The sequence below is a fragment of the Monodon monoceros genome, unplaced genomic scaffold, assembly GCF_005190385.1.
Source record: "Monodon monoceros isolate NGI ecotype Baffin Bay Population unplaced genomic scaffold, NGI_Narwhal_1 Super_Scaffold_2, whole genome shotgun sequence".
Taxonomy (NCBI): Eukaryota; Metazoa; Chordata; class Mammalia; order Artiodactyla; family Monodontidae; genus Monodon; species Monodon monoceros.
Window position 1 is genome coordinate 37,427,432 of NW_021703776.1, and position 22,584 is coordinate 37,450,015.

Sequence of the window (22,584 nt, forward strand, 5' to 3'; positions counted from 1 at the left end):
TAATAGATGTGTATGACTGAATCACTTTGCTGTACACCTGAAATGAATACAACATTGTAAATCAACTATATTTCAATAAAAACACTATGATTTTGATTCATTTTCATCAGTTATTCTTTTTTTCTTTTTCCTTTTCATTGCCAAATATGATGAAGCAAAACCTAGATCTCATGTCACGTATACTTTAGTTATACAACTCTTAAAAAACTATTATATTTTCTCATGCAATGACAATGCCATCATAACTCCTAATAAAACAGTATTTTTATCATGTCATACTATGTTTATAATCAGTTTTCTCTCATTGCCTATAAAATGTCTTTTATATTTGGTTTGTTCAAATCAGTATCTAAACAAGATCCCCACAATACGTTTGGTTGTATGTATCTTAAATATCTTTTCATCTGAAGCAGTCCCAGCTCCCTGTTTTTTTCTCGTACCACTGACTTGTTGCCAAATTCATGTCAGTGTTACGATTTCAGTGACTATTTTTCCCTTAAGTAGCATTTAACATATTACTTTATTCCTTATATATCCTTTAAATGGAAGTTAACTTTAAAGGTGAGTAATTTCTTAAAATATCGATGTATTGATTTTGTCATAAATAGGCTCTAAAAGATGTACTTATATTGTGATTAAAGAAAAGTAAAAGACTGTTATCTGCCATGGTTGATGGAAGAAAGAATAATGTAATTGAGATGAAAAGCCTTCCCACATTGTCCAATATTAACTGTATGACATAATGGATATCTTAAATATGGCCTGCTGTTCTAATTTATGGTAACTACCTGGTTTCTACACTCTTTAGAGTGTGCAGACTCGGGCATAGGGGGTTCTTACTGAGAAATGTTGAGAGAGAACATTAAAGAATAATAGACGCGATTTTAAAGCTTCTTTAATTCCAAAAAAAGCCCCTTTACATATTTGACTTTGAATCGTGCCTCAGAAATGGACTGGAAGATGGGGCATCTACAGTAAGAGGACATTTAGGAGTCTGTTTGAATAAGCAAGGATCACCGTAATGCAACTGCAATACTAAGTTACTGCATGACTGATTATTGGGTGAAACCAACTCCAGAAAACAAATATAATACTGGGTTTCCCTTCGCCTAGTTATGCTCTGTTAACATAAGTCATCAAAGACATAGCTGATGGATGAAGAACATAAAATGACATGAAACTTAAAGAAGTATGCCGTGGCAATAGTAGCGTCTAAATACAGTAACATTTGTAATCCTCAGAACATTATTATGTAGATACTATTATTTCCATTTTAAAGATAAGGAATCTGACTTATAAAAAGCTTAAGTGATTTCCCCAATACCACATAATAATAAATAGAGGATTCAGGGACTGAACTGAGGCAGTCAGTTCACTACTCTTAACCTCACTACTATACTATGTTGTCTCTTAGAATATCGTGATGAGCTAATTGTTATCTTTATATGAATACCAGAAGATAGAGAACCTTCTTCGGACTCTGATGCCAACCATGGAACTAGCAATATTTCTTAACCCATATGGGATTTTAATGTGAGTACTTAAGTATTATATATAATTTAATAACTATGTTCCTTTTCTTTTAAACAGGTCATCGATAACCTTGGTCCTTTGGAACTGATTCTTAATACTCCTAGCCATCATAGGGTTCATCATGGTGAGGAAATTCGATCTCTTCTTTCATTCCTTCCTCATTTCTTGAAAAATGACATTATTATTTTGTATCACTTCAGCACAATTACCCAACCTAGTCACCACACACTGCAAATAGGCATTTGCTGCTTCTTTCGTACCTGGACAAACCTCATCTATAAAGAAAGGACTGGAGGAAAACAAAACAAAACAAAATCCTCTCCATAGCTGACTTTTGAATTTCCTTTTTGCTTAGCTCTCCTCAGATGTAATGGAAAAAGGAGTTAACCAGCTGAGGGGGTACACACTTCATATTGTGAGGAGCTTGTTGAAAGTTACTCCTTGACCCCACGCTGAGGGTCATTCCTGTGTACAGTCAGAGTGTCTTGGTCTTAAAAACTGTTGGTATTTAAGGATAGCCTAATAAACAGCACTTCACTTCCCTGCCTAAATTCTATGAACAAACTCAACATACACTGCTTTTTCCTGACAAAGAAAAAAATTCCATGTGACTAGTGCCTAAGGTTTAAAGACACTAGCTTAAGAAATAACAGAAGTATTTACATTTGCGCACCAAAAGACCTGTAAAGAGTGTGTATGTTGGCATTATTTGTATTAGGTAATAGGAAAAAAAGATATAATTTGCATGTTTGTCAGCAATAGAACAGATACATTGTAGACTATTCATGTAATGGAGAACTATATTGCAATGAAAGTGTCCAAACTATTATAACATGTAATGGCATGAATAAATCTCACAAAGGCCATTTTGAGAGAAGGAAGCTAGTAAGAAAATATTAAATATTATTATTCTGTTTTTATAAGTGTCCAGGCATCACAGGCAGTAGTACTGGCACACGTCAGGCCTGCCTTCCCAAGGTGGGCAGGTCCCTTTCTCTGGGGCAGGGAGCAGAGCAGAAGCACAAGCTCCTCCAGGTGGGGAGAGGGTGGGGTCCTGCTGCACATGTGCAGTTTCCCCTTCCAAACTCCACAGTCATACCTCCACCACAGGGAATTATTACTGAGTTGGTGCAGAGGTCAAGAGCATTATGCTCTTGCTGTTCCCTCCATATTAAAGGAAACACAAGGACTGGAGAAAAACATGTCCACATTGAAAAAGAAATAGTTGCTAGTTTCCTGTTTGGCCTTAGAGCACCTTCGCATGCATGTTGCTTTATATCAGGCATTCTCAGCCTCTGCACTATTAACATTTTGGAACAGATAGTTCTTCACTTGGGAATGCGGGGTGAGCGTGCGGGCTGCCCTGTGTATGATAAGATGTTGGTCTCTACGTATTAGATGCTAATAGTATCCCTTCCCAGTTATTGACTCTTAACAGTGTCTCCAGACATTGCCATATATTCCCTGAGGTTCAAAGTGCTCCCTCACCCAACTGGGAGCCACTGTTTAGCCTACGCTACGTGTGGCAATGAATGGTGGATCTGTGTAGCCAGCCCCACTCTTCTTTTGTACCAGGGGAGAATTTTCCTTGTACCTTTACGTTCATGTGTACATTTGCATGTATAGAAGATGTGTAAAGAAATGAGGACACGTGGAGACAGTTGAATTTATTGGAGTAGTGGCTTGGTGGATTAATATTCTTTTTCCTTTGATTTACAGTCGTGGATATGATTGTGTTTATTTAATTTTTTTAAGTTAGGAAACTATGTCCAACTATTTAAATTTAAACTACTATTTAAGTATTTGGGGCATCAAAATATCATGTATGTTTTGAGTCAGTGAATATAATCAAAGGTAACTTAATTTTTACTTATGTCTTTTGTGATGAAAAAAATAGGAAAGTCTTACTGTAAGTGGAAAATTTTCTTCCTGGAAAAGAGGCGGTGAAAAGGTGTAAAGATCACATCAAAAAAATGCATATATTATTGATATTTATCTTATTTCATATTGCCTTTTGTTCTGGACCATTTAATTTTTAATTATTGCTCTTTAATAGTCCTAAAAAAAAGAATTACTTAGAATTATCCCAGATTTTTAAAGACCAGAAAAATTGTGAACGATGCTTTTTTTAAAAATCTGGGATAATTCTAAATATCTATGACTTTAAGGAAGTCTTTGCTCTTTTTAGTAAGATCAATTGGAAAATAAATACTCAGTTAACTAGCAAATAAAGTCTAGTGTTATCAGTGAAAAGATATTTTTAGGAATATCATTGTTTCAAAAAGTATAACTTCCGTTTTCAAAAAACTTTTTAAAAATATTTTGTCTCATAGGCAGAAATCGTTATTGCGTAGACAAAAATTTTGCTGGAACTCTTATTATATGGGATAGAATTTTTGGTAAGTAAAAACTATGAGCATTTAAAAAATTAAATTAGCTCCTTTAAACTATGAGCATTTAAAAAATTAAATTAGCTCCTTCATTCACAGAAAGTCAAAAATCATATCGTTGTTGTTTATCTTCCAGGAACATTTGAGGCAGAAAAGGAAAAAGTTGTATATGGTCTAACACATCCTATTAATTCATTTGAACCTTTCAAGGTGCAGGTAATGTACTTGGTTTTATTTCTTCTGAATTGATTCCATCCTTTTATAAATTTTATATTTGAAAAAAAATCAGCTGTTGAAAGGTGGAAGTACATTACACTAGCCTTAAAAATTATATATTTTAACTGTAAAAGAATTTAGAAATAACTCTGGCACTCAAAGCCTTGAATCAAATTGGGCAGAATACATTTGAAAACAATTCATTGTAAGAATTTTAAAATATGTCTGTTACCTAGAATTAAAAGAAATAGCTCTTTAGCAAACATACCCTTTCTCAGAATAGACCTGAAATATATTCATGTATTCAGAAGGAGCGGTAGTAAAATGTATAATTAAGGCTGATCCCAGAGTAAGAAAAATATTTGCTTCAAGCCTGCATGACTCTGGTTAGAAATTCAGGGTGAGGCCTTTGCCCTCCTCTTCTTGGACGGAGGTGTCAGGAGCTATTACGGGTTGGTTAGGTTTGCACGTTGCCTCACCTGCTAAGACTTGTTGCCCTGGACCAGTTTTCTGTCAGACATGTGGTATTGGTTGTTCGCTGGTCTCAATGGTTGGCACTAGAGAAATGAGGAATGTCTGTGAAGCTCTGATCCGTCAGTAGCAGAGCACCACAGACACTCCCAGGGGTCGAGACTAGTAAATGAGAAAAAGATAAAAATGCTTGAAAAAATGAAGAGGTCAGTCAATGACAGCTCTGTCCAGGGGACTGGATATACAGCATTCAGAAAGGGAAGAAAGTACAGGTTCATGTTGGGTCTGCTTTCAAAGCTACTTCTTCAAGGTTTTTAAAGAAAGTTAAAGTAACAAAATAAATGGACATTTATTGAACTTTTACTATGTGCAGGACATTGCTAACAGCACACATTTAATTTAACCATTACTAAAACCTTATAAGGTAGTGGTTCTTTTTAGCCTCAGTTTTTTGGTGGATGAAACTGAGGTTCTCAGGATTTAAATAATTCACCCGCCTAAACACAGTTTTGTCAGATGCTAACCTAAGTGGGGTGGGTTGAAAGCCAAGCCCCAAACTTGATTAACTCAATTTTCAAGTGAAAGGCATTTTTATGTCGCTGTTCAGAAGAGAAAAGTTGATTCTTTCTCTTCTTTCTTCTCAACTAGTGGCATTTCTCTCTCTGTCTTTGGTTCTCTTTCTTTTGATTAGGCATTACCAAGAATATGATAGATTTTTTTCAGGAGAATACTAACAAATATTTCCAGGTACTTCCTTAATAATAAACATTTCTAGGTACGTTCTTTATAGAACTGAAATCAGTTTCAAGATAATACATTAAGAGCCACTTCTTCACTGGGCGTGGTCTTGTCTTCATAATGTAGAGATTAAGAAGTAAATACAGCTTGGTCTCTGCCCTCTAGGAGAGAGCCTTTCAAACTTAATGTGCATATGAATCATGGGAGGATCTTATTAAAGTAGGGTTCAGTAGGTCTGAAATCTGGCCAAGATACTGTGTTTCTAACAAGCTCCCAGGAGATGCCGACACTGCTGGTTCTTGGCAATCCTTTAGCTAGCAAGGCTTTGGGAGTGTACACACATGGAGGAAAAGGGGTTCATATTCGAGATACAATAAGAAGTTGAAAACTGCATCACATGAGCTGCACAAGGAGTTGGATGATTAGGATTTGGAGACAAAATATTAAATCACAGGTCTTTATGAGTTGCTGCTAAATCTGCCCTCGTGTAAACATTGCCTTCAGCATAATAGTTGTCACAACTGTGTCTAAGTTTTAGTCTCCTACATACTCACTTATATTGTAAGAAATATCAAATCAGCAAGTTGTAATAATTAGGAGTTCCTAAACCTACAAAATCACGTATTTACTTTCACTTGTATTCCTTTATATTAGCTAAATTTCTCACCCTCCCATCAGAGGCATCAAAAGCACCTTAGGATGGCCCCTGTTAGATGGAGAGGCTTTTTTCCCCTTTAATACTAGGTATAGACCATTCATTTTGCTTTCCTTTGGAGTCCAAGAGTTTCAGGGCATTGGAAAACAAGTAAGTGAGAAAGTACTCCTTATTTAAAAGCCCTGTATTCTCATGGTTTGTGTCTAGAATGATAACAGTAAGATTTCAGTCAGGTTTTTTTTTGTTGTTTTTTTTTTCTTGGTGTTGTGTCTTTGTTGCTGCGCGCAGGCTTTCTCTAGTTGTATCAAGTGGGGTCTACTCTTCACTGTGGTGTGCAGGCTTCTCATTGTGGTGGCTTCTCTTGTTGCAGAGCACGGGCTCTAAGCGCACAGGCTTCAGTAGTTGCAGCACGTGGGCTCAGTAGTTGTGACATGCAGGCCCTAGAGCACATGGGCTTCAGTAGTTGCGGCACATGGGCTCGGTAGTTGTGGCGTGTGGGTTCTAGGCTGTGCAGGCTTCAGTAGTTGTGGCGCATGGGCTTAGTTGCTCTGCGGCATGTGAGATCTTCCCAGACCAGGGATCAAACCTGTGTTCCCTGCATTGGCAGGTGGATTCTTAACCACTCTGCCACCAGGGAAGTCTTGTACTCGGTTTTTAAAATAACAAAACAGGTAAGTATATTAATGCGTGTCGTAACATTAATTTTCTGTGTTATTATTATTGCAAAGCCTCAGGATAAGTTTCCATCTAATATTTCCTTTTTCTTTAAAATCAGCTCAGCTAAATCCTACATTGTTGCTTAATTGCTTCAGATTCCTTATTATAATATTTCAAGTAATTTTAAAAACAATTTTTATAATGCTAGCAGTTTAAATTCTGTAAGAGATAGTGAAAATACCAATGAGACCACAAATTCTGATAGAGCCATAACTTCTTTCTACATTAATTTATCACTACACGTATAATAGAACTCATTTCGAGAGTCAACAGCTGATACCCAATATCTAGGATTATTTTTAATCCTATGATACATTTTTATAACATATATGATATGTATAGCTATTTATCCTAATAGCCAGTATTTGTTGAGTCCTTGTCATGTGTGGGCATCCTTTTAACTTTATACATATCAAATGTGTGTTATTTAAAGAATGTGAATTCCTGCTATAAGCCTCAAGGTAAACTTCTGACTCAGCAAACTTTTCCTATTACAGAATGTGGTCTATCTATTTAATCCTCAGAGGTCTACCATCAGAAATGGTTTTGAACATTTTTTCTTAAAATGAGGTGTTTGTCTGTAATTCAATACATTAAATTAAAGATTATTTAAAAAATATATAACAGATATGCAATATTTGTATGATTCCATGTTCAACTTTAAAAACCATTTAGCGAGATGTGGCTGTCGAGTGCCCAGGCTGCTAGTTAAATCCATTGGAAGCAAATTCTCTGAACTCACTTTTTATTCTTTGCTGATTTTCTAAACAATTGCCCTATTATTAAATTTCCTGTTTATAATTTTGTGGAGCTTCAGAAATATTGACAAGAACACATTTAAATGTAAAGGTATGCAGAATGCATAGAATGAATTTCAATTTATAATGCAATTGCATATTAATCAATATTAGCAAATTATACATAACCTATATATTAAAGAATAATTTGTAAGTTACATTAAACAATAAAATAAAATCCATGATTTAATGTATTTAATCTTTTTTGTTATGGTCTTTTCTTATCTTAAATAGACTATATTTTTATTCTTCTAGTTCCACCATTTACTTACCATATGGACTACATTCTGGGCCACACCTGGATTCTTCAATAAGTTTTCTGTCATATTTAAAGGACCAGGATGGGGTCCAGGTAAACCAAGACTTGGACTGAATGAAGAAATTCCAGAGGTAATTAAAGTTCATGAATTCTATGATGGCAAAGATTAATTTCATATTGTCAGGTCTACAGCCAGCCTGTAATACATGCTGACTTCATGCAAATCTGAAAAAAGATGTTCCCTTAGGCAGATACAGCCCTGTAATGTGTAAATTAATAAGTGGACACCACCTAGGGGCCATTAAGAGGGGTGCCTTCTCCCAGACTTACTTACTAGGGAGCATGGTTTGGGGCAGAGCAGCAGAGGCTGGTTTTCTTGGCTCAAACCCACAGCCGAGAGCCTTTGTGTAGTGCAGAAACCACACAGACACTTATGGATCCATCACAGAGAGCCTTAGAGAAGATTCAGTCGAGCTTTCATTTTGTCCATGAAAAACTGAGGTCTCCAGAATAAAAGGTCTAAAGTCATACGGAAATGATGTGGTTATTAGATTAGATTACAACTTTATTCATTTCTTAGTGGCGTAGTAGCATTAAGTACAGAAATCCCATGAAAAACTAAAAATAAACAAGGTAGAGGTTTAAAACACTGAAAATCAAATGAAAAATTCAGTTTCAATGTGGAATTTCTCTTATGAAATGGAGGAAAAGGAATTTCTTTCCAATCATTTAGGATATGTATTGAGATTGCTTATCAAAATAACTGTCATTGATAGTAATATAGAAACAATAAGCTACTGTTGATTTCAAAGATAATTATGAGTGTAAGAATTAGCCAGTATTCAAGAAAATGAAATATGTTTTATTTGAATATTGTTATTTTTCAAAAATCCTGATCTGAATAAGGATATTTTCTCCTCCACTTATGAAAGCTGCTGTGTTGGAATTTCCAGACACTTGGTTATGTTCACAGTTAGTTATATAACAATGATCTGACTTGAAATAAGTGAAAATAATTTGCTTATTTCAGCTCCAGAAAGTCTAGTCAGCTACGGTTCATTTATTATTTTCTTTTTTTGCAATGGATAATTCAAAGTGAATGTTTTAAAATTATATTGATGCCTAAATCTGCATTATAAGGATAGGATTATATTATTTCTGGGAAACTGTAGTTTGGGAAAGCTGTTTTCAATAAGACAGTATTTGTCTTTGAAGCATGAATATCTACACTATCCCAAATCACCTTCCATTTTCTCTTGTGCTATACTTTGATGTATAATCATGGACATATTTTCATATTTCGTATTACATGTTCATTTTGCTTATGTTAATCATCAGTATAAATTCTTACAGTGCTCTATATAAAGCAGATCAGAATCATAATGCTTCTGAAATGAAAAACAAGTCTCCTAATTTTTACATTTTTTCTATCCAAAGTAATAAACGTTAGAGTCATTTCGAGGATTAAAAAAGATAGCAAAACCTTTCATTTCTTTTTGCATATCTCCTCTTCACTTAGTGTGAATTTCAGTGTGAGAGATAAGGGAACAATATAATGGAAAGGCTTCTTTCTTATCTTCCTAGGTCAAGGGGGAAGAAGTTCCCTTCTCATCAGCAGCATCTCGGCTATTAAAGACATATGCAGTTGTACAGTTTGCTCTGATACTAACATTTTATGAAGAGACCTATACAGATAAAGCTGTAAGTGGTGCTCATTTTAAATAGAGTGTGAAAAAGTTATCTGTCACTTTGAAGATGAAAATAAGCTCTCTCTATTATAGCTGTGCTCTATTCTTTTCTGTAATAATCTTTGAATTTTGGCAATGTCTCACATTTAAACAGGTAAACTGATTCTTCTAGAATTAATTTAATTAATGTAAGTTAATTAATTGTATCCAAAGTGTTCCGTATAAGATATCCATCAAATGGTATATAATTGATCTAAAATATAAGTAGGAAATGATTTGTCACAAATAAATTCTTCAACAATAAAACGGAGTATTTCAGAAGCTAGAATTAAATGTGTTGGGGAAAGCAGACTTTATAGCAATTTCAACATGCTTATCTGCAGTTAAAGAATACCCTGATAACTTGAGTTTAGGGGGTTTGCAATGTACAGTTACCTTCATTTATTTTGTCCTTTCTACATATTCGAAATATTCCTGAGGCACAAGAGCACTGGACCAGGGTTTAGAATATGGATTCTGATTCAGGCATTACCACCTGGGGAATCATTTTTTGGCTACATGAGAATACCCTCACTGCCTATATTTTGGAGAAAACAAAAATAGCATAATGTATGTAAAAATGCACTGTAAACCATAAAAAGATTAAAAACAGAGGTATTTTAAAATATTTGCTTTGTTTCACAGATTTATTCATATTATATTCTTCCAAAAAGGATTTACAATAGTTCAAAGAGGTACATAAATTTTAGTAAAGTAACTAAGTTGGAAGTAGGTGAAATTGAAAATAGGATGACAGAAGAATGAAAAATCAGTATCTGACTTGGTTACCAAGGAAGTATGTACCTCATGAAAGAACCTCACTGAGTCAGGGATGTTGAGGCCTCACATAGCAGCACTGTATGAGTATGTTTACGCTCTAAAGAAACAGGGAAAGGGGACTTCCATTTCTAGCAAAATGGTGGGTTAGATACACCTACTTCTTTTTAAGGCATATCAAACACCTAAAATTGCTGGACAAAATGTAATTTTTAAGAAAACCCTTTAAATACACTGCATAGATGAGTAGGCAAAAAATTGAGGTACTCCTTAGAGGCTAAAAATGTTGAGAAAATGCAAATCCAATGAGGTGCTCTTCCTGACAGCTATCCCAGGCACTGACAAATCTCTGTTGATCAAGACCTTAAGGGACCCGAAACAAAGCTGAGAGCCTACGTGGGTGGAAAGTCAGTTAAAGAACTTCAAGTAAAACAACTGAAAGCAAAAGAAATACTCTCAGCAAGGGGAGGGGGAGGAGGATGAGAAAAAGAAACGTAAAAAGGAAACTTACCCATACTGGACTTGGCTTTGAGGAGGTAGAAAAATGTCTTCCCTGAGAATATTTGACTACAAACCATCTCTCACTCAGATATGGATCCAGGATTTACACTAACCATTGATTTATAAACCTAAACTAAGTGTGTAGTCTCAGATTAGGACTCATGTTTAAAAGACCCATGTTCAAATCATGCTTAGAGCAATCGCCTCAAACTCAGGTCTCAGCATAGTCCCCCAGGTAATGTCTCAATGATGATGAACTGAGAGATAAAAAGCACAGAAACACACTAGGAGAAAGCCACTATGACAAAGCATTAACAGAAACAACAAGCAACAGAATTATACCCTCAAAAACAACAGATTTTGAAAATAAAATCAATTAAAAGATAAATTAAGTAAATTTAATATATTTGAAGCAGCAAAAGTTGAAATTAAAAAGAAATTAGAAATTATGGAAAATCAAGAAACAATGATGAAACACATTTAGAAATAATCAAATTAGACTTCTAGAACACAAAAATATAATGGACATAAGGAAGTCAATGACTTCATTGGCAGTTTAAAGACAACTAAAGAGAGAATTAGTGCATTAAAAGAGCAAAAAAAGTATCCATTATACAGTGCGAACAGACAATGATATTAAAAAACATAACAAGTTATCTTTAGACATAAAAAATAGTGTGAAAAAGTCTAAGATAATACAAGAATCCAGAAAAAATGCAGATGAATACAAATAGGATTAGTGGGCAGTGAATTCAAAAAAGACAAATTACCTTTTTCAAAGATTAAGTAAGTGCTATTGAAAGATGTCAGTCTGTCCATGAAAGCTCCGTAATAGAAGTTAATAAATGATATACACAGAAAAATTAGTCTATTATAAGTTTTTTAAAATAATTTTAATATATAAAGCCTATGGAATTATATTTAATAATTAGATACCATTGTAAAAATCACAGTATATTCTCTTGGAACAATTCTAAGTATTCCATATGACTCACACAGTGAGTTCTATAAATAAGTCTACTCAAAATAGGTCACTGAGTGTATTAAGAAGGACTCTTTGGTTGTATATGACAGAAATTCAACTTAGAGTGAATTTATTAACTCATATAACTGAAGAGTCTGGGGTTTTTCTTCTTTCGGCAGTGCTGGATCCAGTGAGTCAAGTAACTTCTTCAGGAATCTTCTCATTCTTTTCTGCAGTTATGCATTTCTCAAAGCAGATTCTCCTACAGGCTCTCAACCTTCATGGTAGCAAGATGGTTACCAGCAGCTCTAGCTTTAAATACTTGCACACAAGGAACTCCAGAAGTGAAAGTTCCAAGTTGGAGTCTGATGTTATGGGTGGGTTCATCTGGGTATCACCGAACCCATCAAAGTGATCAGGCCTGGATCACAGACCATTTAATCTATCAATGGGAGGACAGGGCCAGTGATAGGAAGGCTTGAAAGACATATTGAGATGATAGTTTATAGAAAAAAGGAAATAGACTCAAGTAGGCAAAAATAACAAATGTTAGATCTATATGAATCCTTCTCACTCCTAAATACTATATGATTTGAACTTCTTTTCAAAGAATATTCTTTGAACACTTATAAATGTTTAGTAACATAATAAACCTTCCTGTAGGGTATCATTTTAAAGTATCTATGATATGAGTGTCCATTAGATATCTTCTGTTCTAAGAAACAGATTATCCAATTAAATGTGGCTTAAGTATAAATGAAAATTCAGAGGTGAGTATTTCCAGGATCGATTAGTTCAGCAATTAAAACATGTAGAGTTTCCAAAAAGGCTTCTCTACAGTTCTCTGGGCTTTCATCATCATAATTACAGCAACTCAAGGCATCATGTCCTCACGCTATGACCAAAGGCAGCAAGTTCAGTTCTCCTAGAGCATCTTGTAAATTTCACTTAAGAAGGAGGGGAAAAAAGTCCCAGAGTATTTCCCAGCAAATGTCCTTTCATGTCTCATTGCTCAGGACTGATTCACATGCCCACACTGAAACAATAACTAACAGTAGTTCATGAATTAACCATGAATGAATTATACCAAGCATAATTCATGCCCTGGGGATAAAGGGTTCACTTTGCCTCTGAATACATCCCTTTCTTATACCTGGACAAAATCAGCATAGTATTAGTATAGAAGATATAGGGGATATTTTCTGGTTGGGCAAATAGCAGTGTATGTCACAGTATGTCCTACTAAATAAAATAGGTTTACAAGATGTTTACAGAGACTATTGGATAATATATTGAAGAAAGCCATTTCAATTTTAAACATTATTTAAAGACTTTAATGATTGGTATTGTCCATATGTATTTGTGTTTTTAGCATTTAAAATTAACAACCCCAAATTGCTACACATAGTGACTCCAGTTTTGGACACCAGACGAGTCCACATGTTTTCTCTGCCCATGTACAATGTCTTTTTTTAAACTACAGAAAAACTCGTTCCTGATCATAGGAGAAAACAATGATTTAAATTCTGGTTTCCATTTTGTGGACTGAAAAAAGAAATAGGATATGATATGACCAGAAATGCTTTGAAAACATCATGGAAGAATATATAATGGCTTATTATTTGCTGGTTCATACATGTACTACAACTAATGTAACCAATTCCAAATTGTAGCAGGTTCATTTGCCTGTAGCTTCAAAAGAGACAAAATTTGAACCCAAGAATTTCTTTCAGGAGCAAAGCTTTCTTAAAAGCAGCATGGATTACATCACTCTTGGCAGTGCACAAGTAGATGTCAAACTACCATAATGGTTAGACTTATTAATTGCTTAACCTAAGGTCTCATAATCATGTCTTCAAGTATTACATAATTAACCCATCACTGATTACTTTGTTAAACTACTTTGTTATTTTAATTTGTTCACCTAAGTTATGATTAAAACATGCCTGCGTTAATAGAGTTTAGATAATTGAATAGCACCAGAAGAAAAGCTACATCATCTACATCTAAATATCTAACTCTTGATATACTGATCAATACTGAGTACAGTTTGCATTATTGAATTTTTTTTAGTTGTACTAAATGCAGTCTCAAAATAAATTAACCTAGTTCATAGAAATAAAAATGAAAATTTACCCATTTTGATTTTGAAGTAGAGGCCTTAATATTAAGCTCACCAAGAGAATTTGAAGGTCTAGGCATGTGTGAGTGCTTCTTGGGTTAAAATGTAGCCAGACAGGGTGTATGTTAAAATATGTAACTCATAGCATGGTTTTCACAAGATTTTTCCACTGTCGTAAAAAAACTATATGAGAAACTCATGTAGATATGTCGACAAAGAGAAATATCAAGTGATGAAATCCTTTTCAAATTAAAATTAGAGTTGGATACAGCTTCATCCCTGACACAAATTAATTTTGAAAAGTGCATTCGCTTGTTTCCCACACATGTTTTTCTTTGCTAACAACATGCTGTACAAATAGGAAAAAAGGTTGCTTATTTGCAAAATTCTATAGTGCCTTTCTAGTCTCAGGGATGTTTAAAAGCATCTGAAGACATTAAAATCCAACAGCAATATTTTTTTTCCAGATTCACTGTAGCCAATAATCACATAGAAAAGTTGTGGCTGACGTGTAATTGCGGACCCTGCTGTAGTCCCACAGCCTTTTCTGTTTATGTGTTTACCAGAGTAGATAAATACTTACTTGTTTAATGTGTGCAAGTTCTGTATAAATAACTTTGGGAGTCAAAATAGCAATTTGATGGCCACCAAAAAGGTGGAAAAGGCACACTTCTTTCTTACTGAAACTTGCAATGTATACATTTAAATATATAGTGTTTAGTTTAGTTATATGACCCACAGTCTTTTATGTTGATTTTAGTTTAGTAATGCTTGGGAAATCAATTCCTCAGCTGCCAGGGTCCACCTCATGGGGTGATATCATGAATACGGGTTTGAAATGGAAATATGGACGCACTAGCATGTTTCCAAAGTAAAACTGTAAAGGCAATGCTATCCTTTTCAATAATAGACACACTCAAAACAGTTTGAATATTTAACAGGGTCTTATGATAGAATATATAATAAAGTTACTGTAGATATGTCTAACCCAGATTATTTGGTGATATATTTCAATATGAGGCATCTGAGAATATCCAATATAAATTTGGAAACAGGTTTTTATAGTCTTAAATTCCCCTGGTTGCTGTACCCTGTAAAACATTATGGGCACTAAAATTTTGTAACCAATGCTTTCATATTGACATGTTTTAATAGACCCTTAGAAAAAATCAATATATTTAGTGGTACTCTCATAACAGAGAGTGTTGCTTGCACAATTTAGATCTAACTTAGGTCCTACGTGAAACCTCTCAAGTCAGTATTCAGCACATACTGTTTTCTTCCAGTGCAGCCCACTGGGATTTAATTTAATTTCCTAAAGTTCTTAGGTGGTAACTGAAGTAATATGAAAAAAGAAATGTGAGCTAAATTGAGCATCAATTATAATTTAAATCCATGAAATGAATGTAATAAATGTGTATTAGTAAAGGAAGGATATTAACCAAAGCTACCTGTCTAATAAGCATAGACTTTGGGAACTTAGAAAAGTGATCACTGTGAATTCCTGTGAAAAATCTATTTTTGTCCACTATATTGAAATATAATAAAGTGGGAAATTGAACATTTAAAAATGCCTTTTGCATCAAATAATGAAATATTAACTGTGAAGTTAAATATATCTTCATACTATTAGTACTGTCTCAAAATTTGTTTAGCATCAGGCAGCTCTTTTAAAAGCTATCATATAATAAATACAACCAACCATGAACTGCTTATAATTTGAATTAAGATCTCGTTTTGACTTATTAAAAATATGTAAAAATTAGATACTTTAATTCAGCTTTGGAAACTCAATGCACAGTTTTTTTTTTATATCCTTATTGGAGTATAATTGCTTGGCAATGTTGTGTTTCTGTTGTACAGCAAAGTGAATCAGCTGTAAGTATACGTATATCCCCACATCCCCTCCCTCTGGAGCCTCCCTCCCACCCTCCCTATCGCACCCCTCTAGGTCATCACAAAGCAGTGAGCTGATCTCCCTGTGCTATGCAGCAGCTTCCCACTAGCCATCCATTTGACATTTGGTAGTGTATATATGTCCATGCTACTCTCTCACTTCGTCCCAGCTTCCCCTTACCCCTGTGTCCTCAAGTCCATTCTCTACATCTGCATCTTTATTCTTCCCCTGCCACTAGGTTCATCAGTACCAAATTTTTAGATTCCATGTATGTGCATTAGCGTACAGTATTTGTTTTTCTCTTTCTGACTTACTTCACTCTGTATGACAGACTCTAGGTCCATCCACCTCACTACAAACAACTCAATTTCATTCCTTTTTATGGCTGAGTAATATTCCATTGTATATATGCCAATGCACAGATTCGTCTACCAAATGCCCAGTGAATCATGAGGCTGTCCAGTCTGGCTGATGGGAACTTGTACTCTAGCTGGCCCTGTTGTGAGCTCTGGGCATTGCAAGCTCTAGTCCTTTTCGAACCTTTGATAGTCTCCTCACATGTATGAGCTGATATACGAGACTTGATGGTACCCGCTGCAGGTGAATAGAGTTCTGTCTACGCAGCTCTCTCCTCTTTGGTACTCTCTTCCAAATAATAGCCTCCCTGGCTTCTCCCAAATCCCAGCTCCATCTCCTCAAATCAGGGAGTCCACCAGGCCCCTCTGAGTTCCCTCTGTGTGGCAGCATAGAAACTCTCTCAAGGTAGTAACCTGGAGCAATAGTGAGGGGTCATGTCATTTGTATCCCGTTTCCCTGGGATCACTGACCTTTGTTGCCTGGTGTCCAGGGTCTTGAAAACAATTGTTTCAGATATGTTGTTTTGCTTTGTTTTGTTTTGTTTTCAAGTGGGAGGGAAAATCAATCCTTGTTTCTCTATTTAGTTGGGTGCACATTCATTATTAACAGAGTGGAATCATAGATTGAAATATGACTACAACATAACTATTCTTCAAGTTATGTTACTTAAAGTTTTTAAAATAAAATTTTTTGCTTTGATTTCTTACACATTTTTGTAGAAACTCACTATTCCATACCAATTCAGTGCTTCTGAACTATATATTTGTTATACATTTTAGGCAATATATTTTCACCTTTGATATATTTATTTAGTTTGCTTCTTGTTTGAAATTATAGAAAATGTTCATTCTAATTATATTTCCTTATGTATGCTTCAACAGTAACCAAACATTCTGAAAATATTGGAAAAAAATATAGTCAATACTGTTATATATTTTTTAAAAAACAGGATCTTATTTCAATATAGATTCTTGAGATCCATATAGAATTACAAATTGCTTTATGATACCACCTTGAGTTCTGTTCCTGTGTCTATGTTGTAATACTGGGAAGCATCTTCAAGCCTTAGGTTTCAGCACAAGGTATCTAAAAGGAGCCATCAGAGTCACAGGGACGATGAGGTAGCAGAGCAAGTGTGCCCCAAACCAGGTTTTCTGCCTTCACATCAGAGGTTACAGACACTTAAGTATTAGGAAAATTTTGACCTTATTTTACCGATGTTTGGGAAGATGAACATTTTGAGTCAAAATAACGACTTTAGTAGATCTTTTCAGAAAATCCTAAAAATGCACAACCCTGATACAATAAAATCAAGACATTTTCATTTCTAAATCCTTGTAATAAAACTATGGAAAATATTATCAAATTACCTCTGACAATACACAAAGTTCTTTAAAAAAGAATGCATACAGACACTTGCTATTATTTTAGGACATAGTGTATGGGTCTGATATTTCCCTTTGTGAGATTTGTCGGGTGGGAAAACATGAAAGGTAATTATGTTGATCACCAGAATTTTTCTGTGGAATAGTAAGAGGGTGATATCCCCATTCGAGAAGAAAAAGGCTTTCTTCTTTATATACCTGTGGGCAAAGGGAGGACTTCTCACACCTTCATTAATTGTTTAAGCAACATTGCATCAAACATGTAATTGTAATTTTTGAGTTCCTATGTAGTTAACGTTGCCTCATGAGTATTTTTTTCTCATATACTTAAAGTTGCAGGGATGTTTGCTTTTTTCAAGCATAAAAATCTGCACAGCAATTCCCGCACTGAGAAACCTATGGAAATAAGAGCTACCAAACTGCTTGGGATTTGAAAGATAATTTTAAAGGAGGAAAATTAATTCATTGCTTCATAAGCTTTTTATAGTTATGGACCTTCTCATTTTTTGTGATAAAGACTTATATTCAAAGCCTAATTTAGAATAATTCCATTTTAGCACTTTAGGACAGCAATATCTTACATGAAAGATATACTAGCAGTGAATGGTGTAAAATGGTAGTAAACCCAATGAAAAATGAAATTGTACTGTTATAAAAAATTAACAAGCTTCATGTCATTTCACATCTTGTTTAAAAGACAGGAGGCTAAGTATTTACAGTGGTCAAAGTCTATTCTGTTTTTCCCTCCTTTGTTTTTGTTTTTTTTTTTTTTGCGGTACGCGGGCCTCTCACGGCCTCTCCCGGCCTCTCCCGCTGCGGAGCACAGGCTCAGCGGCCATGGCTCACGGGCCCAGCCGCTCCGCGGCATGTGGGATCTTCGCGGACCGGGGCACGAACCAGTGTCCCCTGCATCGGCAGGCGTGCTCTCAACCACTGCGCCACCCGGGAAGCCCTATTTTTCCCTCCTTTTTGCTCTAGTGTAGCTGGACTGTGGTCCTACCAGCAGGGATTAAAGTAGTGTGATTTCTAGGCAGGGATTTTGTCTTTCTTGCTCACTCTCTTAAACTCCTATTTACCACAGTTCCTAGCAAATGCTCAATACATATTCATGGAATGAATGTGCAGAAGTCAGAGAAGATCAACTGATTAGCCTATCAAAGGATGTAATATGGAAAAACTTAAGAGTTTCATAGGAAAATGGACTCTCTAAAGGAAGCATGTGTTCAATATTGGATTTCTTCTTCTGGTAATCTTAGTTTCCTTTAAACTCAAAACAGTTTTAGGACAGTTTTGCTCTCTAAGAAATTAAACATAGAAATATTAAAGTATTTAATGTTTTAAATATTTAACACAAGCATTTAGTATATTAAATTATTAAATAATTTTAATTTTAAGGACTAAACTACTGATATTAAATTAAATATTAATGTTGTGATATTAAATTATTTATTAAGCCAATTAGAATTATATTAAAGGTATGAATAATAAACACAAATGTAAAATAATTCAATAATTCAGTCAGTCATTCAAAAACCATATTAGCTACTGACTATGTGCTGGGCAGTGTCCTAGGTACTTGGGATATAATAGTGAATAAAAAGATAAAACCTCTCTTAGGGAGTGAGAGAAGACACACAACAAACAGCTAGAGAATGAACAAACAAGTAAATGTATAAGTGTATGGGCGTGATAAGTTGTATGGAGGAAAATACAACAGAATAAGGTTATAGAGCATTGTGGAGAAGTACTATTTTATACAGGATGAACAAGGGCATGCAGTAGTTACCTGAATGGAATGAAGGAATAAACCATAAGGGTCACTGTGGGAAGTCATTTCAAGCCTAAGAGACAGATGAAACAAATTTGAATGGGAAGGATGTTTGTCATATTCAAGGAAGAGCAAAATATCTGATGTAGCATAAGAATGAAAGACAGAAATGATTCAGGAATTATATGATAATAGTGGGTATGTTGTGTAGAGGCCGGAGTAAGGACTCTGAGCTTTATTCTTACTGAGATTTCAAGCTCCTGGGGGATTTAGAACATAAGAATGATATAATATGACTTAGTTTAAAACTAATGACTTAGTTTTAAAGAGATAGCTCTGGCTACATACCAGGGGAGGGAAGCCAGGATAGGTGGACACACAATTTAGAATCAGAGAGACCAGTTAGGAGGGTATTTTAATACAGTAGAGATAATGTTGGGGGTGAAACATGGTATTTTTTGTGTGTGCTGTTTGTAGCAAATATCTTTATTCTGGATGTATTTCAAATTTAGTGCTGATGTATTAGAAGTAGATAGTGAGAGAAAGAGTCAAGGATGAGTTATGGGTTTTTGGCTTGAGCAAATGAAAAACTGTGGGTACCATCCCTAAAACGAAGAGAAGTGGGGAGCGTGTGGTGTGGAGAAGGAAATCAAATACAGGGTTTTAGGCAGGCTAAGTTTCAGATGTGTAATAGCCAAGTAGAAGCTTCACTAGGCAGCCAGATAGCTGTATTAAGTTGGTTTTCACTCAGACACCATTAGCCAGGAAGCAATTTGTGGAGAGCGGAGTTCTTTATTCTTTTCTGTCCAGGTATCATAAATTCCCTAACCAAAACAAAAAATATATTTTGTCCTGTCTCTGAATTTCCTATGATATTTGAAAGAGCTAATAAACCTTTTATTTGTGCTTCCTTAACTTATTGTAATTAATTAAAATTAGCCTAAGAGCCATTTAGAAAATTAGTATAGCCTGAATATAATAAAAATGATAATCATCATATCACAGATTGACTTCTTACTTTATGCCAAGCACTCTTCTAAGTACTTTATTATAGTATTTGCCAAACTCATATTTTATTTCAGATGTACTGAACACATAAGAGAGGCTTAGAAATGCTGAACAATTTGACTGGTTACATGGCTAATAGGTTCAAATAATTTCAAGCGCTGCATTCTTATAGAGCATTTAAAATCATGCTATAGGTTTGGGGCACAAATCATTTCTCCCTTCCATATTAATTTTTCCCTAAAAGATCAAAAAGAATAATGGTGTAAGAAGCATTTTTCTTTAGAGACAAAATAGTTCCCCTAAGCAAACATTAATCTACTCAAGCACACCTAGTTACCTCTACCACCAAGAAAATATTTTTCTGGTGTGTTTTTTGTTTTGTTTTGGTTTTGTTTTTGTTTTTCTGCTTTACTGTCCCAAAGCAGCCACCATGGAATTCCACATACCCAAATAGTACTCTCCTGCTCTCCATTCAAACGTTCTGGAGTTCACTGAACTCCTTATCCTATATCTGATATCCAGCACTGTCTCCATATTCCTAAACATTCTGACACTTTTTATTCAGTTTTTTGACCACTCAACAATACTCTTCTACTAAACTATTGTCCCGGAGTGTTAAAGCCCCTTGGCAATTCTGGGTGCCATTGTAGGCATTTAGAAAGTAACTAGGGAGGTGTAAAAAGTTGGCCATGAGAGGCAGCGCTGATTTAGAAGATGACATGGAACTGAGATATTGGATGTGAGCAGCAATTGCAATTGGTAACATTTGTTTATAACTTTGGACAGATGCTACTTAGTTGTAGGTGTGTATATTAGTTAGTAATGACTTGAAATTACCTCTAGTTATTTCAGGAAAAAGAAAAAAGAGAGAACGTTCAATCACTATTTTAGCCAACATAAAACAACCTTCGGTGTTCTCATAAAGGTGAAACATAAATACCATCAGTGAGTAGGGAAATCATCCATTGGCTGTGCATCTAACTCCTTGCTTTTACTGATCCACTCTCAATCTGAAGTGGTAACCATCTGGCCCTAACATGAGCTATGTAACTTCAGTATAGATCTCTGCTTCTGCCCCCTTTAAGTTTGTTGCTCATATGTGTTCTACCATTGTCACACTTAAGGGTCAGGTAGGTCTGTTCTGAATTTCAGAGGCATCATTTATTTCTGTGTGATGTTGGAAAAGTTACTTCATCTTTTGATTCCAGCTTTGTTTTTTCACATATGAAGCATATATGATGATACCTACTCTGCAGGTTTGTTGGGAATATGAAAAGAATTAGCATGTGTGAAACACATAGCATGGAAGCTATAAAATAGTAGATGCTCAATAAATATTATTATTAAATTTTTACATGTAAACAAAATGCATAATTAATTTATAATTATAACAAGGAAATATGTGGTTTTTGTTACTAATTCAAAAAAGGACCCTTGACATGTACAGAGGAACATACAGATTTCATCAAATAAAAATGTGAGTGGATGTGCATAATTTTTCATGTATGTGTTTGCACTCATAACACATTCTCCTTTAAATATTTTCTTTATTAAAGACACTTTTGGGTTTGAAACCACGAAGAATTGGTGATATTAAAAATAACCATTGAAATGTGATATTTATTCATAAAAATGTAAGTGATTTCTCCAGATGTGGAGGCGTAAGTGTTTCAAAGAATTACGAAAGCCAAAACTTCAAAGGAGAATTATTAGAAAGAACACTTTAAGCAAAACATCATTAGAATTGTCTAATTCATTCTCCAAGTGTCCAACAAGGTAACTAAATGACATTAGGAAAACCAAAATGTTCTCTGCATATTCACCCTTCTTGAAAAATGTCAGTAACAAATGGTATAACATAAAATAAAATTGAGTCTGTTATTGTCAGCTTTAAATTCTGATGCTCCTTTGTATGACTCATCTAAAGATCCATTGGTCTCTGTGTTTGTTTGACAGGTACTATCACAGGTCACTCTCCTTCTGAGGGCTTGCTTCATTATCCTGACTTTGACCTCCATTGGATTTCTTCTGGATCAAAGGTAAGAAGTGAAATTCTTTCATTTTATGTAACTTTATAATGTGGTTTTAAAAATATATGTGAAATTCAGCAAATGTTTGTTATTAAAAAAATAAAGTTGAAACTACAAATTCACACCTTCATTTTAAATGAGACAGAGTAGTGGTTTGTCTGCTTTTAAATCAAAGGTCCATTTTAAATCTAAGCCCTTTAAGTGAGGTTTTTCAAGTATATTAAGAAAACTTATAAAATATAGTGATTAAGTCAGCAAAACATAGAGTATAA

The 22,584-nt window shown here is 34.8% G+C and overlaps 1 protein-coding gene across 1 annotated transcript in view; it reads left to right on the forward strand.

Annotated features, from left to right (window-relative positions):
- The window catches only part of AGMO (alkylglycerol monooxygenase), a 332,471-nt gene that overhangs the window by 148,977 nt on the left and 160,910 nt on the right, over positions 1-22,584 (forward strand). Inside the window, exons 7-12 of the mRNA XM_029233709.1 lie at positions 1,591-1,657; positions 3,867-3,932; positions 4,060-4,139; positions 7,773-7,907; positions 9,361-9,477; positions 22,239-22,321. Coding sequence (XP_029089542.1) covers positions 1,591-1,657; positions 3,867-3,932; positions 4,060-4,139; positions 7,773-7,907; positions 9,361-9,477; positions 22,239-22,321 — 548 coding nt within the window. The remainder of the gene's footprint in view (positions 1-1,590; positions 1,658-3,866; positions 3,933-4,059; positions 4,140-7,772; positions 7,908-9,360; positions 9,478-22,238; positions 22,322-22,584) is intronic.